This window comes from Cyprinodon variegatus, unplaced genomic scaffold (genome assembly GCF_000732505.1).
Source record: "Cyprinodon variegatus isolate N-32 unplaced genomic scaffold, C_variegatus-1.0 Scaffold495, whole genome shotgun sequence".
Classification (NCBI taxonomy): Eukaryota; Metazoa; Chordata; class Actinopteri; order Cyprinodontiformes; family Cyprinodontidae; genus Cyprinodon; species Cyprinodon variegatus.
In genome coordinates this window covers 396,967-414,318 of record NW_015150948.1, presented here as the reverse complement: position 1 = coordinate 414,318, position 17,352 = coordinate 396,967, and the positions used below count along the sequence as shown (strand labels likewise).

General features: G+C 36.4%; 1 protein-coding gene across 1 annotated transcript in view; it reads left to right on the top strand.

Annotated features, from left to right (window-relative positions):
* Positions 1-3,756: 3,756 nt before the first annotated feature.
* Positions 3,757-17,352, top strand: part of LOC107094637 (interferon-induced very large GTPase 1-like) — a 28,864-nt gene continuing 15,268 nt past the window's right edge. The window contains exons 1-3 of the mRNA XM_015390386.1: positions 3,757-3,761; positions 5,030-6,198; positions 6,268-7,895. Of these exons, the coding sequence (XP_015245872.1) occupies positions 3,757-3,761; positions 5,030-6,198; positions 6,268-7,895 (2,802 nt within the window). The remainder of the gene's footprint in view (positions 3,762-5,029; positions 6,199-6,267; positions 7,896-17,352) is intronic.

Sequence of the window (17,352 nt, the reverse complement as noted above, 5' to 3'; positions counted from 1 at the left end):
TACCACCTTAGGGAATAAAGGTTGCCGCAAACCACAAAACGCGCAAAACCATCATTTAAATAGGGCGTCTCCAACAGTTTTGCACCTGCCACCAGTTACGCAAATACTCTTGTTAAATCACCCGCAAACCATGGTTCAGCCCCTCGCGCAAAATTCCAGTTTGCGAGCGCAAATTACTGCACGCAAAATTGGATCTTGATAAATCCGGCCCAGAGAGAGTTAGATAGATATAGAGAGAGATGTGGAGAGAGGGAGAGAGATGGAGAGCGAGACAAAGAGATAGAGAGGTATAACTATACTATTAACTTGTAAGTCTTTGGTATGTAACTTGAATTTGTAAGTTGTTATAACTGTGATATCATTACTCAAATTTCTTCTGTCTGGCTGAGTTACACTATTTGCATCTTGGTAGTGTAGCTAACTCTCCAAGCAGAATGTTTATTCTGTCAGACTAGTGACAGTGACTTCAGCCACATCCCACTATCTGTGGTTGAATAGAATGTCGTTTTTGCTTTTTCTTTGGATTGGTTCAACTGTAATTTTGACAGACCAAAAAATAGGATGACACAAAGTTGTCCCATCCAGAGTATAAAAACAAAACTTTAATAAAATAAATATTTTCCAGTTCAGGGTGGGCACAAGTGTCTCTCTGGGTGGGCACTGAAATCATACGTGTTTGGTTGTGTGTTATAAGCCGATAAGCTTTTCATAAACATCCTATTAAGCCAAGCATCCTCCTGGATTTATGAGTTCCTCCTGGAACTTGTGATAGGTCAAAATGACCTGACATTAAGGTATTCATAGAACTATTTATCCTTGCTATTCCCACACACTTAAATAGCACAAATGTTACTTAAACTTTTAGCTAGATCCTGGATCATATCACGGCCAGCAGTCGAGCAAATCACTCAACTTCTGGGAAACCATTTCTCCACCACGCATTTATCAGAATTTTATTATTTATCAATAGGCTATGGCTTTTCTGTTAAATAAATTATATATGTTGGGCTCAGATTTAGTGCGAGCAGTATGTTGCTTTAAGCAGTAGTATTTGCTGAAAATCTTACCTGAAGACACTATTTGCTGCACCATCAGAACTGTGTTTTTTGGCATTAAAGGGATAATATGCACATCCTCATAACCTTCCAATTCAGGTGCGGCACAGTATTGCAAGTGACATGAATCTGATTGCACTTCGGACAGTTGGACTACCTTTTTCATTTTTATTTTTTTTTTGATAAAGGATTCTCTAATATTTATTGTGCGCTGGAATGTGTACACATTGAGATAAAATAAATCATATCTGCACTTTAAAAACAAGGTTTTAATACAAAATGAATAACCGCAGATTTTATCCCGAGCCGTCCATGTTGAAGGCGAAGACTTAAACCATTGTTAATGTTTAGGTTTATTAATTTACATCTGAGAATAATAACAAGTAACTCCTTATATTATACTTTTTTTTTTCAAATAAAGAAAGTGGCTAAGAAATGTGTATCACAGACTAGGGATGTCCTGAGCCCTTATTTTTTTTATTCCTTAGTTTGACTGATACGTACCTGACACATATATTTTCAAAGCAACTACCTCTGCCAATTTTTTGTGCTGCGATTTCACTGTCCTCCTAGATTATTTTCTAAATGGAAAATCTAATTCATGATGTCAAATATGCGGTTTACAGATATTACAATTTGCTGTCTGATCCAAAGTTGTTTTCAAAGAAACAATATTGCTAAACATTGGACGTCCTTGCACAGTGATGCACCTTGATTTACAGCAGCTGTAAACCTTGATGACAATGAAATCTTACTTGAAAATTGTATAGGCCAGATCCAGTGATGAATTTCGATCATTTCAGATTTTATAAAAATAGTCTTATAGACTAGTTATCAGGAGTCAATAGCTTAAGTAGTCTATTTTAGACTACTTAAGCTTTAAGTAAATCAGCTATTGATTGCTGAACACTAGAATCTGTGATTGATGTCAGTATTTTGAGGAAAACTGCAGAGCAGCATTTAGATTTATGTTGGTGAAAATTCTCAGTCATCCAGGTCGTAATCATTAAAAAAAAAGTTTAAAAAAAACAATCCACTGGACTTTGTTTCCAAGTTTGAGGACCTCGCCTATTCAGGCTGACAATTCCCTTTAAAGACCACCCTTTCAGAGACATAGACAGGTATGGGCCATTGCAGGCTAACAAAAGAAGCCAAACACTCGCAGTTCCAAAGGAGGGGATCTGTTTTCTTTTGCATGTTTTCTAAACAAAAACAAGGCTTTCTTGCGCTACTGTATAAAGCCTCGAACTCAGCGCTATTCCTGACATTTTGAATTGAAAAAGCTTTCTGGCTGGGAAATGAAACAAAGTCTCGTGAATTGTTATTTAACTTTTTTTGCAATGAGCATTTCGCTTTATTACTGACATCTGGCTTAACGTAGACACCACTGTCGAGCCTGGCTTGGCCTTTGTGAAATGAATTAATTCAGGATTCAATCCTCACACTAGGTGGAGCCTGGACTTATCTCTTATCCTGGAGTTTCTGAATTATGCTTTTGTGAAATTAGCCATTGGGGTGGTTGTTTTAACCAGGAATGGGATGGGATTAGAAGTTTTTTTTTTTTTTTACTCTGGGTCAGGGAGAAAGAAAAGACTTTGGGACAAGACAAGATTTTTTTCTATCAGAGTGGGATTGGACAGGGATAAAAATTCACTCCTCTGACACTTCACTATGCATATAATCTAGTGAAATGCAAATACTTCTATGACTGACAAAGGATCTTGGTAGTTGAGGATTGCATATACTGTTTGGCACATCAAAAGATCATATAAACTGATGTTTCTTTTTTTTATATCATCCTACAGGAGAAAGGTTGGAGGCTGAACAAAAGGCTAAGGTAAGGAAAAACATTTATTTCAACAATTGACAATAATCTCCTTAGATTATTATCTGAACTCACAATTTAATATTTAAAAATACAGAAAAGAAACATTTACTATAAGGAATGCAAAAATGCAATATTAAATAAATAATTGTAAAACAAATATCAATGTTGTTGTGAAATAACTGAATGCTATTAAGATTCTCAACTCATTATTCTAAAGTATATTTCATCATAATAAAAGCTAGAGGGCGGGGCTTTGCTGGGCAAAGAGTCATAAAAGAGTCATAAAACCACAAAATGGCTGCCTCTAACATATGGTCAAAGAAGGTGGAGTTAACAGTGCTCGGCATAGAAATTATATAAGCAGATGCCTCATAGGCTGCTGGCTGACATGCCTAGTTGGCGGCCATCTTGGATCAGACCACAGTTTAGACAGCTGCTGTCAGAATGAATAGGAGGTGTCTTGGACCTCATTTTATTAATATAAAAGATGAGTCAAAGATAATATTACTATATTCTCCTACATCTTAAAACGCCATAAAGACCAAAACAAATTCTAAAATTACCTTTCAGTTAGATTACACATATTTATTCAGAATAAAAACTATTTAAACTGAACTGAAACTGGAGGAGATATGTGCAGTTATATATTTTTCAATTAAATATTAATATGATAAACGCAAAGTTTTATATTAATAAGATATAAGATTATGTTTTACAAATATTATATATATAGTATACTATTATCATTCAGTTTTTTTAAAGGATTGTTCTTTCATAATGAGTACTATGATCTAGAGAGGAAACTAGACTACTGTGTATGAGTGTCATTTGAGCCGGCAAGATTTTTCTAGAAGGGATGCGCACAGCGCAGTCATGGGGTCTGCTTACAACTGCCTTAAAGGGGTGTGCACTGTTAATTTGGCTGGCTGTATTTTGCCTTAAAGGGGTATGTTCAGTCATAAGATGATCAGACTCTAATGATGTTTACCAGCCATGTTTGTATTACAATATTACTGTTGCCTATAGTTTTATGTCTTAGTGATATCACTTGATCAAACCTTTTGTAACATTGCAGACTATAAAATAAGTTATAAAAGTTTGTATGATTTATGCCGATATTATGTCAGCTCAATATTGGTAGCAGCCACTACTCAAAGGTGCAATATCAGTATTGCATCAGAAAGGAAAATTTTGTATGAGGACAACCCTAATTAAAATAAAAGGCAACAATTTATTTTATTGGGGAAAAAATCTGTTAAATAACCTTTTCATTATTCTGAAATTAATTTCACAATAATATATATATATTTTTTTTTGTAAATGGTAGACGTTTGCTGTTTTCTTGCATGTTCAAGTCAGAGGACTCCAAGCGCTTTACACTACATTGAGTAATTTACCCATTCATGCACATTTTGAGCACCTATGGGGGTCCTAAACCTAAAGGGTTACAACAGTAAAACGTTTTTATTTCATTTAAGCAACTAATGCTTAGATTTAATCAAATTCGGCTGAAATATATTACATTGATCTGTGGATTTATTGATGACCAAAGATGTATTTGAGGAAAGATTTAAAACACTGAATACTGAAAAGATTATTGAGTTTCTGTGGGTTTGTTCTTTGTCCTGACAAAAAAAAAATTGTGTTCGTCTTATCGTTAACTTGTTTTGTTTGTTCAACAATTTGATGCAATCCTAACACTTTACATTGAAACCTTTATATATTTTTAGTCTTATCATTCAAAGGACCTTGATATTCTTTTTGTTTGTTTTGTTTTTCTTTTTTAACAACAATAAACTATTATATTATTGTTTTTACAGTCTTCCTACAATCCTTCAGAGGAAAACAGAAAGAAATGTGAAAAAGAAATTGAATCAATACTCAGAAGACTTCAGCTCCAGGATCCACATCAAGAGATGCTGAAATCAGAGGATTTTGTCAAAGTAGGCGGAACTTTAATACAGACTAATGAGATTTTTGAGAAAGATCTAGCTCTCGCCTTTTTTCAGAGGTTAATGATGTTAGATTACAGAGCAAGATACATACACGTAAAACAAAAAACCTCTAATATTAAAACCTCACAGTCTGTCTCGAGGTCTGGAAGTGCTATAACAGATAAAAGCTTGGATGCTCTTTTCACAACAAGTACAGATCTAAATCAATCAAAAGAAAGTCATATACATCCAATGGATGTTCAAATGGCAGCATTTCGCTGCTCCGACAGCTTCCTTAAACAGAAAATGATTACGAAGTTGTCTCAGTGTCAGTATGCCTTGCCATTGCTTATCCCTGATCCTGGCACAACAAATATTGAGTTTCCGCTGTGGACGTTCAGAAAGATAACAAAAACTTGGAAAATAGACAATAAATCCACTGTCACAATGAAGAGCATGCCAATCTACAAAGCTCAGACTCCCATGGTTTCCTTTTTCCGACTGGGCTCCATGTCCTTTTCCAAGTCCCAGCTCATGAATGCCTTGATCAACGACCGCCACCACACATTCTTCCATAGAAACTGTCCAGGCAGCACCAAATCTCGTTATTTGATGGATGGTGTGGCAGAGATTGCCTGGTACTGCCCTGCTGGAAAACCCAATGATTTCTTTACTGACTGCATTGCCTTCTGTAATCTTCATGGGGATTCACTAAAAAATGTAAAGCAGCGTGAAATATTGACTGAAAATTCCTCAGTCATTGTGGTTCTGGTAGAAACTTTGAAAGAAGGCCAGGAAAGTAGTGAAATCATTTCAGAGCTTTACATGTCTCCAAAGCCTCTGATTATTCTCAGTGCTGACAATGACTCAAATGTAGCTGAGATAGAAAATCAAAAATACAAACTGGGTCTGAAAGAAAGAAGCCAGTCGGATGTTTCTGAAGAACTGAAAGAAACCATACAAACCATTTTGGCTGGACCTCACACAACCTTTCAGCTAGAAACTATGGCTAGAGTCTCAGGAGTCCTAGTGGATGAAGATGCAGAGGTTTGCAAGAATGGGAAAGAGGCTGCCATGAAACTAGTTAAACAGATTGAAATGGAGAATGTTTCTGAAATAAAAGATAAATTTCTTCCCTGTCAAGGCCAGCTTTGGTATGATTGGTGCAAAATCAATAAAGAATTACATTATCTAAAGGGAGACATTGAGAAAGAAAAGGATCAGAAAAATCAGCAGCTGATGAAGCTACGAAAGAGGCAGTGTAAAATGTACAATAGAGAACTGATGAAGTCATTCACTGTGAGCCTCCAGATTTTTCAACCAGAAGACAAGGAATATTTCTTAAAATGGACTCAGATCCTGTTAGATTCTCTCTCTACAGATGATCTCTCTTCAATTCTCCAAAGCTATGATGAAACATGGTCAGAAGTCTTGGCTCTAAAGAGGAAACATGACAAATCTGCCGAATTAAATAACAAACAAGCTCAGCTTAATAAGTTATCAAAAAAGCTCCAATCAGCAACTTTTGGTTTGGAACACATCTTCAGAGAAATGGGGCAGATCTATGAAGCCCATAAATCTATCAAAAAATCATCACTTGGCCAATGCACTGAATGGACTAAATACCCTGAGCTGGCTGCAGATATGATGATAAAAGGACACCCAATGGAACTGATGGATGGTGATGCTGGCCACGTGCCTTTAATATGGGTCTCCAGTCTTATACAGGAAGTCATCAAGAAACTGGGTGACCGGAAAGTCTTTGTGCTGTCAGTTCTAGGCGTACAAAGCAGTGGAAAGTCAACAATGCTGAATGCCATGTTTGGATTGCAGTTTGCAGTGAGTGCTGGGAGGTGCACCAAAGGTGCTTACATGCAGCTGGTTAAACTGTCAGATGAAATCCAGAAAGACTACAAGTTTGACTATATTCTAGTTGTTGACACTGAAGGACTGCGTGCTCTTGAGTTAGCAGGCAACAACACCCTTCATCATGACAATGAACTTGCAACATTTGTTGTTGGTCTGGGAAACATGACCTTAATAAACATCTTTGGTGAGAATCCAGCTGAGATGCAAGATATCCTGCAGATAGTTGTGCAAGCTTTCATGAGGATGAAGAAAGTCAAGCTTTCTCCAAGTTGTATGTTTGTTCACCAGAATGTCACAGATATTGCAGCAACAGAGAAAAACATGGATGGAAGAAGACGCCTGCAGGAAACACTGGACAAGATGGCTCAACTAGCTGCCAAAGAGGAGGGGTGTGATGTTGAGTGCTTCAGTGATGTCATCGCATTTGATGTGCAAAAAGATGTGAAATACTTTGCTCAGCTGTGGGAGGGAAGTCCACCAATGGCTCCTCCAAATCCAGGGTATAGTGAGAGTGTCCAAGAACTGAAGACCATCATCCTCTCTAAGGCTAAACCTTCTGATGGGATCCTTTTGTCACATTTCAATACCAAGATTCGGGACTTGTGGAATGCCTTGATGAATGAAAACTTTGTTTTTAGCTTCAAAAACACCCAAGAAATTGCAGTTTACAGAAAGCTGGAGGTCCAATATGGAAACTGGACTTGGACCCTGAGGAGTGAAATGCTGAACATTGAAAACCAACTTTATCCCAAGATTGAAAAGGGGCAGCTGGACAAAGTTGAGCTAAGTGACCTTTACAAAGAAATTAGCAAAACTTACAAAGCAGTAAAAGACAGTTTAGAAGCTTACTTTGATGATGAAAAAGACAAAGAAATTCTGGTTCAGTGGCGGGGACGATTTGAGAACAAAATCAGAGAGTTTTATGAGGAACTCGTGAAAGGCATGAAAAGAAAACTGGATGAGGTTATTCAGCAGAAAACTGCTCGAAAACAGCTTGACAATAAGAAAACTGATTTTGAAAACAAGCTCTTCCAGAAGAGTAAAGAACTCGCTACACAATTAAAATCTTCAGCAAAAGATGAAAACGAATTAGAACAACATTTTAACACTGTCTGGAGTAAATGGGTAGAGGAATTAAACCCAGATGCAAAACCAGTTGAGGATATAAACTTTAAGGAAGATGAGTTTAAGGTCCTCAATGAATTTGGGGTTGAGGGGGCATTTATTGCTGAATTAGAAAATAGACAGATTTACAAAAAAATGTTAGAAACTGGAGACTACTCTGGTTATATAAACCAAAAGAAGTCTAAAAATCAAGATGAAGTAAACCAAGAAGCTCAGGAGAGTAAGACAGAACTGGAGAAAGGCATTGCAGCACGTTTTTTTCCATGGGCCGTGAATGTATGGAAGAGCTTGACATCCAAAAAAAGTGTGAATGAAAGGGAATCAAAAAATGATTTTCCATATGAAGAACAGAAAAAAATCAGATCCTTTATAGAAAAGGTTGAAAAAGATTGTTTGGGGGTCATCAAAAGCAAACCTGTTTCAACAAGAGGATACAGACAGACATACTTACAGGAACTTGCCAAAACTGTTAAAGACAGAGTGACAGAGTTTGAATCAGGGAGGAAATATACATTTAAGAAAGAGTTTATAGTTGACCTTTCACTTTATGTGTTTGACAGTGTAGAGAGTTGGCTCTTAGATTCCCATAAGAAATACAAGGAGAACAATAATGTGAATACTTATTTGGAAAGCAAAAAGAAGGAATATTACAACATCTTTAGAGGGCTTTGCAAAGGAAGCTCATCTGTTGTTGTGTTTGGAGAAATGATGTGTGAAAAACTAAAAGTCTCTGCTATTGAAGCAGTTTGCAACAAGACTGGGGTTGATTTTGCTGGAAAGATGAAGTGCAATTTCCCAGCATTTAGTGGGAATAGACTGAACTTTGAGAAACATTTGTTGAAATCTCTGGCAGAGAAAGAAGAATTCAACAGTTTTATGACCTACATCAAAAATCCAAGAAAGCAAGCAGAGGCCTTTATTAAGGAGAAGGTGGAGGAATGCTTGTTCTCAACAATGAAAAGTGAAGCCGAGACTATTATCAGGAAAAATGTGGAAGACATTAACCAGCTCATCAGTCATGCTTTGTTTGAGGCAACAGAGAAACTGGAAAAGAAGGAGGGAGACATAAAAGACTGGTTAGAGGAGTTTTCCAGTGTATTAGGGCCAAACTTGACACTTGAAACCATTAATTGTCAAAACTTCAGCGACATAAACAATTTTGACTTTCTGAAAGAAGAGATAGAGAAAGGCTTCAACACCATCACAGAGGAAATGAAAAGTCTGCCCCTGGAAAAGGTGAATGAATGCAGGCAGAAGCCTGAACAAATCCTCATTGATCAGCTATGTAACTGCTGCTGGGAAAGGTGTCCTTTCTGTGCTGCTGTTTGCACCAACACTCTGAAGGATCACAGTCCTGAGAAACACAGCGTTCCTTTTCATCGACCACCTGGAGTAAACGGAATGCATGTAAGAGATGCAGTGGACATGGTGATTAATTTCTGCACCACATCAGTTGCAAGTGACAGAAGCTTTCATCCTGATTCCTCAGAGCGTTTAGTTCCTTATAAAAAGTATCAATCTGCTGGAGAAAGATACGCTGCATGGAGCATTACAGCTGATGCCTCTACGCTGGCATTCTGGAAATGGTTTGTCTGCAACTTCCAAGAGAAACTGGAAAAATATTATAATTTGAAATTCCAGGGTTGTGGAGAAATTCCTCAGGAATGGAAGCATCTTACTAAAGAGGAAGCCATTGAAAGCTTAAATGAAATGTGTAGCTTGTAAAAAAAAAAAAGTGCAACATTTCTGAGAGAAAAAAAGGCATGCCCCAAGTTGGAAGTCTGCTTGGTGACAGTAAAAAAAAAGAAGAAAAAAAAGAAGAAGAGCATGAGATAATTCATCTGTTGTAATTGAGACCAGGATTATTGAAATTACTTCAGCACAACCATCTGTATATATATGACTTCATATTAACCCTTAATCTTAGTTTGTTGTTTCATAATTCTGGTTTTTTTTTCCAGTCAAGATGGTATCTAAGAAGTCAGCTTTAAAGAGTTAAGCATGAGAACTGACATGGGATATGCATGTATGGGCTTTTTTTTTCTCTAGATTGAATCAATTCATCATGGAATATTTATTTTTGTTTTAAATTTAAGAGTCTCACAAATAAAAATGGCAATGTATTGATATTGAATAAAGGCAATTATACTAGTTCAGTTAAATAGCATCCTGAAGTAGAAGTAGCAAACATGAATTTGGGGAAAGATATGTCTTTAATTAGCAACTAATGATTTATTTTCTTTGTTTTACTGTTTTTTATCATTTCATGTAAGAGAGTGAATAATAATTATAGCTGTGGATTATAATTCAGGAAAATTGTTTGAATCTTATTCACATTAATTTCATAAACTGATATTTTACCATCTTGTTAACACAGATGAATGAAACCAGGTAGGGGATTAGAAGGATATCCTCAATCAATTAAGATTTCATCTGTATAAGAAGAAAGCTAATTATCATTTAACATTAATACCTTTATTATTTAAGTTTGTTTTATGGATTTGCCTTTAAATATAATGTAAACATAGACACCAGGTTCAGTCCTGGCTTGTTCCTGAATTGGGAAAAGACTATATGTTTTTGTGCATGATTATATATTCTTACATAGTAGAAGAATTTGTATGTTTTAGTGACCTTGAATTTTTGTGTAAAGATGTGTAATTCTTTCAGGACCCTGCCAACCTTACTATGCATTCAAGATATGATGTCAGATTCATTGTCCTGATCTTCATTGGAGTATTCTATTGATTGCTTTGTTTTACCCTCCTGTTTCTAATCAATGTTCTGCTTTGTGCCACAAGGGCTATAAAGGAAATGATAACTTTCTGCTAGGGGCAAATTAACCATGGAACGATGTTTGCTTTCTAATAAACTTATAAAGACAAGATCAATCTTCTCTTATTTTATCGAACACGTGTCTTACTTCTTGATAATTAAAATGTCCACAACATTGCCCTTTGTGATGTGAATCAATTAACCTTGATCCTGGCAGTTGGATTTGTTTATAGGGCCTTTACAGCTTGAAAAACTGTTTTGTGTTACCCGTATTTATATACTGCTATAGAGAAAACCCCCCTTAATTGAATCGACTGCTTTCTCAGCATCAACACTCTCAAGCATAGCTTCAGTCATTTTAATTTTTTTGGATTTGATCTACGGCAGGTTTTATGTATATTTTAGCTGATGTCTATAGGTTTCTTATAAATCCAGTTATGTCATTATTTATCAACATGGCTTAAACCTTTTCAACTCATCCAGCCATTGCAGAAGTGAATGATGTGTTATATATATTTAGAACGTATACTGGTCTTTATGCTCAACACTGGGTTAAGAAGCTTAAGCGTAAATTAAATCCTATCAGTTTCACCTGAACCACCTGTTATGCCCCTCATTCAGCTCCAGTAGAGTGACCAGATTTGGGTTTCTGGACCGGACTGGACATTTGAACCGAGCCATCAGCTCCGGGGCTGGTCCCAGTCCGGGGCCAGCCAGGGACGGAGCGACCGAACCCGACCTGGTGACGCTATGCTTCCCCCGCCTATATACAATGGCTTGAAATGGAATAAAATGAGTGTGCCCCATCTGGCTAAAGTAGTAGAACAATTTGACATAGATTTGGAGTCAGTGGGTCACGTGACCTGGAAGCTACTGAAGAAATATCAATTATTTTTGTAATAAAAAAATTTACAAAAATATACAAAGGCTTAAAATGGAATTAGAATGACTGTGCCCCATCTGGCTAAAGTAGTAGAACAATTTGACAAAGAATTTGAATCGCTGGGTCATATGACCTGGAAGCTATTGAGGAAATATCACTTTTGATATTATAAAAAAATCTTTAAAAAATCAACAAAGGCTTAAAATTGAATAAAAATGAGTTTGCCTCATCAGGCTAATGTAGTAAAAAAAATTCACTAAGAATTTGAATTAATAGGTCACATGACCTGGAAGCTATTGAAGAAAAGGCCCAACTTTTGTCTTTAAAAATATCTTAAAAATTGAAAACAGCTTAAACCTGGGAAGGAAGCGAGTTGGTGCATGGTGCGTGTTTTTAAGTCGCTTTTGGAGAAATGTCCTGGGCCATGAGTAGCGAGGAAACAGGAAGCAATTCTTGTGGGATGGAAGAGGGAAATAGTGAAAACAAAGAAGATTAGAAGAGGGTAGCGTCAAAAAATGAGAAATAGCAGAGATCAGTTGAAGGGGAGTCCAGTTCAGAACAGTCAAGTGATGAACAATCTAGAAATTACACAGGAAAAGAAAATGTTTAAAAAGTCTTATTCAAACTAGTTAATCAGGCAGACTCTTTTGCAGATTGAAATCCGGTTCAGTTAACAAAATCGATAAAAAAACTTGTAGGAGAAGTCCGAAGTGCCACAATACTCTATAGTGGAGACCTGTTAATCAACTGCAGAGACAGCACTCAGCAAGGCAAAGCAATACGGATTAACAAGACTGAGGGGAAAAGAGTTCAGTGCAGCTTGGTGGAGAACAAAATGATTAGCAGGGGAGTCATTGGAGGAGTTCCTCTAAAAGTATCTGAAAAAGAGATTCAAGAAAACATAAGCAGTGAAAAAGTAAAAGAAGTGAAACACGGTTAAAAACAAAAAGAAATGGAGAAAAGTGTGATAGTTTATCTATGTTAATCAAATTTGAATAAGAGCAATTACCCAGCAAAGTTTTCATTGGCTACATGAGCTACAATGTAAAAATGTACAATCCTTCGCCTCTGAGATGCTTAAAATACCAAAAATTCGGACATATAGCAGCAGTATGCAAAGGAAAAAAGCGATGTGGAAGGTGTGCAGGAGAGCACGAATACGGAAAATGTGGGGAAGAAGCTAAAATCAAATGCTGTAACTGTGGTGGAGAACATAATGCTGCATATCGTGGCTGTGAAGTGAGAATAGAAATTAGAAAAGTGAAATTTGAGCTCGGAATAACATATGCTGAAGCTGCAAAAAGGATCCCATCCCAGTCCGAAAAACCCAAACCATCAGTTCAGCAAATGAAAAGTTTAAAACCTCTGGAGCAGCGTCCCAAAATTGAAGAAAATTCATTGATTGTAAAAAAGAAAGATTTTGTTCTTTTCATGGGTTGAAGTAATGAATTTTAGAGGACAGACGACAAGAAAAACTGAAAAAATCTAAATAATAGTGAAAGCTGCAGAAAAGTATCTTGAAGTTTGACATTTAAACTGGGAAAAAATTGAAAACATGATGGGAAAACCAGTAGGACCATCAGAAACTGGAAGAGTGACGATAAGTTCGAGATAAATTAGAAATTATGAAGGCAAATGTGACCAAGTATTTATTATGATGGGTTAAGTTAAACAGTTCAGGAAAAAAATATTATTTTTTATTTTATTTTTATTTATTTTTTCTGGGGGTGAGTCTTTTCCTGTTTCCTTGCTTAACTCCTTATCAGTTGGTGGCGGTAATGCACTTTTAACTAGTTTGCCAACCGCCATAAACCCTCACAAGAAGAAAAGGAAAATAGCTTAAAATTGAATAAAAGCAAGTGTACCTTACATATGTTATCTATTGGCATGATTTTATATTAGTTTCGTCTTAGGGAGTCATAAAATAAAGAATTTATTGATCTTTGTTCATCAAGAGTGCTTGGTTCAAAGATTTGTTGACGGTCCCTAACTGCTCCACCACATGTGGGAGGAGGCTCAACCAGAGCTAGGTTCCGCTGACTCCATGGAGCTTGAATATCCGTTAGCCAACTTTATACCAACTTCCCAGCGGTGCTGCACTGTAGTCAACCAAAATCCCAGACGATTTTGATATTCCCCCCGGAAATTTTTTTTGGTTACGAAAAGTAGGTCGGTATGTCCGGGAAAAAGAAGACGTCTGATCACCCTAGAGGTTCCAGCCAATCAACTCGGGGGACGCACCTTCTCCGAAGTCAATTTTGCAAGATCCCTTCATTTAGCTAATGGCCCAGCTTCTCTCTCCCGCACACAGGCAAACTTTCAGTTGTGAAGCCCAGTATTACATCTCTTTAGTCTATTTCTTTCGAAGACTCCAATGTTTTCCTCATTACTCACTTAAGCTCTTTTAGCAATATTATGAGAATAAAGTTGTAATATTACAAGAATAAAATTGTAACATTACGAGAATAGAGTTATAAGATTATGAGAATAAAGTTGAAAAATAACGAAATTAGAATAAAGTAAAAAAATTACATGAAAAAAGTTGAAAAAAAAAATAAAAATAATGAAGTCATCATACCAAAACCTGTTTCAATAGCAAGATTTGGTTATGGTTTTGGTCAGTGGACCCAAATGCAGAGGCTGAGAGGCAGGGGTGAGTTCTTGCAGTTTTTTTAATGAATAAACACAGGTAACAGAGGCAGGAATCCAAAAATCCAAATTAAAAATGTTAAACAAACCAGAACCATGGAGACAACAGGGTAAAACAATCACGAGCAGCCAGGGTAAGACGAGGTGAGACAAGGTAAGGTGAAGTAAGACGAAGTTAGACGAGTAACCAGCACTGAGGAATTGCACAAGGACAGTATTTATGGTAGACTGAACAAAGAGAGAAATAACAAGCAGATTGGGAGCAGGTGTGAAGAGAGCAGCAAAGAAAGGAGCTAGGGAAAAGGAGATTAACACAGGAGGGCAACAGAGGAAAACAAATACAAAACCTAAGAACTAAAATATAACCAGAAAACACAACAAAATAGGAATTAAACCAATAAAACTAGAAAGCATGGAGCTAAGTAAAACTGAATACTCAAAAGAAAACATAATAGAACCAAGACTGTGACATTCAGAAAGAAAGCTTCAAGCTCGGACCAGCACCACCAAACCTGAGTCCATTTTGACATACTGCCCAATGATGCTGGTGTGCTAAAAGATTTCCTTATTTGTCAAACCGATGCCAAAGTATAACTTCACATGATAGCCGACATTCCTCATTTTAGGGAAGAAAGTGCTTCTTGTAAGAGTTGTCATAAAATACAACTTTATTATTGGGATTTATTGGAGTAAACAAAAAACTTGTTGTTAATGAGATGTGTAGTATGGAAGGGTCCTACTCTGGTCAGAGTGAGGGTCCTGCTCTTAAAGAAAGGAGACATTACACCTTTCAAACTTTTTCCCTTAAAAGATTCACATTTTGGACACTGAAATGTATGTGAGGCTTCAGGAACAGTATAAATTCATATAACTCTTTTACTACACTGTTTGTTTTTTATAGCATTTTTACTAAACCATTACTATAATAGTATTATTATTTCATGATTAATATCAGTAATTTAAAAATCTTAAGAAATGTCACTAGAATATTTTTTCTGATATTCAATTTTTCACACCCTTCCCTCTCACTTCTCTGATATGATTCATTAAACTAAATATTTCACAATCAGCACTGGATGCTTTAAAAGTACAGAAGCACAAATATCCAAAAACTGCAAGATCTGTTTTGGGCAGTCACAACTAAGTTCTGCAGCACCTTATGTATGTTCTGCAGTACCTTATCTGAGAATGTGGTTATTACGTTTTTTTTTTTTTTTTTTTTTTTTTTTTTGGTGTAATTGAATTCAGCAAAAAAAAAAAAAAAGTCCCATGGAGAATCATGCTGCCCAGTTAGCAGATCCATATTAAAGTGCTTGTAGGACAGCAGGGCTGTCAAAACTTGTGAGTTTATGGCAAGCCACTTTAACATAAAATCAGCTTACATTGAAGATATCTTGAATCTGTTGCTGCCTAAACATATAAGTTAATTAAGATATCTATATTTATATTTTAACTAGACAAAATACTAATTTCAGATATCTCTAATTCAATTCTGACAAGTTGAAACTACGTGAGATACATTTATTTGTATGGGGTCTCCACTTTATGATAGCTGCAAAATATTACTGACTATCTGAAAGGTATATATCACATATCAACAATTGAAGTATGACTAATCGTAAATGCAATTTAAGATATCTCGCTTTATGTTCTGACTAGTCATAAATTTAATTATTGGATTGTGTTGACAGTAGCATAGTAGCTAGCTCAGCAGAGAGTCTGGAAATTCTATGACCGCGGGGAAGTTTGTTTTAAACTTAAATGGGATAGCTCAGTGGAGTTAGTGGCATCTCTCTCACGGTCAGTCCGATTTAGGAGCTCAGACCCTCTTCTCACAAGCGGTGGTTATTTTAGGGACTGTCAACAAACTCTTGAGATATAAAAATAAATTCCATGTTTTGTGGCTGACTGAAACAAAACCAATGGTAAATCCTGGTTCTAGAGGACATAAATAAGACATCTTTTTTATGTTAGTCTTTCTTATGTGTTTATTTTTGGCAAACTGATGTATTTTTCTTCAATAGCTTCTGCTTCATGTGAACCACTGACTCAAAATCCCTGTGAAATTGTTGTACTAGGTCAGATGAGGTACACAAATTTTTATTCCATTTCAAGCCTTTTCATATTTTTTAGAATTCTGATCATTCCAAATTTAGCGTTATTCCTCTGTATCTTTCAGGTAACTTGTCTTGAAAGGTTTATTTTTTTTTTTTTATTTCATAAAACAAAAAACACTTGACAACATTAAAATTATTTGACATTGACACATGTGCTCGAAATTTAAAAAACTCAGATGGATTTCCAGGTGGATGAGGTGGTAAATCTAGATAACAGGCCTCACACCTCCTTTAGAAAAGATGGCATAATATATTCCACATATAAACCTTCTTCTCTGTCGTCCACTACATACCTTAGAGCAGGGATTCCCAAACTTTACCATTCCAAGGCCCCTCTACACCAGTACATTCCAGCTGAGGCCCCCCTTATATGAAGCATGGAGAGGTTTTCAGAGTGCATGCAGCTCACCGTGCCATTTTGAGCAGAACTCTGAGTGCTGAGGAATCATACATACGAAATGCAAAATCCACATTCTGATATTTACTGATCACTGTAAAATGATTAATTGCTGTGAGTGTGGGAACTGCGCAAAGGAGAAAGTGAAGTCTTAATATACATAATATACAGCACATGTATACAGTATCATTCTAGCTTTCTATATAGCTGTTCATGTTTGGGTATAATTTCCAGATGGCTTCAGGTCACATGTTGCTTTTTCAAAACAATTACCAGCAATGATAAGAATGACCAGCTCAGTTCTATGTCCCATGCATCAACACATGGTGTCATTATTCAGGGAGAGGTAGCTCAATGAGATACAGAAGAAATTAATTTATGAGGAAATACTGAAGCAGCGAGTAAGATTCATTACACACAGATATTGCTAATAAAGTCCGGAACCAAAGCAGCTGCAAAGCTGAGGGTCAATGGAGGACGGTCAATGTGTTTGGAGCCCTGATCTCAGTCCCACAGAACATTTGTGGGCAGAGCTGAGAAGGTGATCTAAAGCTCTGACTTACTGTAGTTAAACTGGTTCTGTCAGGTGGCATAGGTTAAAAATAAAAAAATAAATAGATGTGCTGGAACGACTTTAATGAAAGGATAACTAACATTTCTGGCCCCAGTAAAACAAAAAAGCAGAGACATATTTCTAACAAAAACTAAGTAAATGTATGA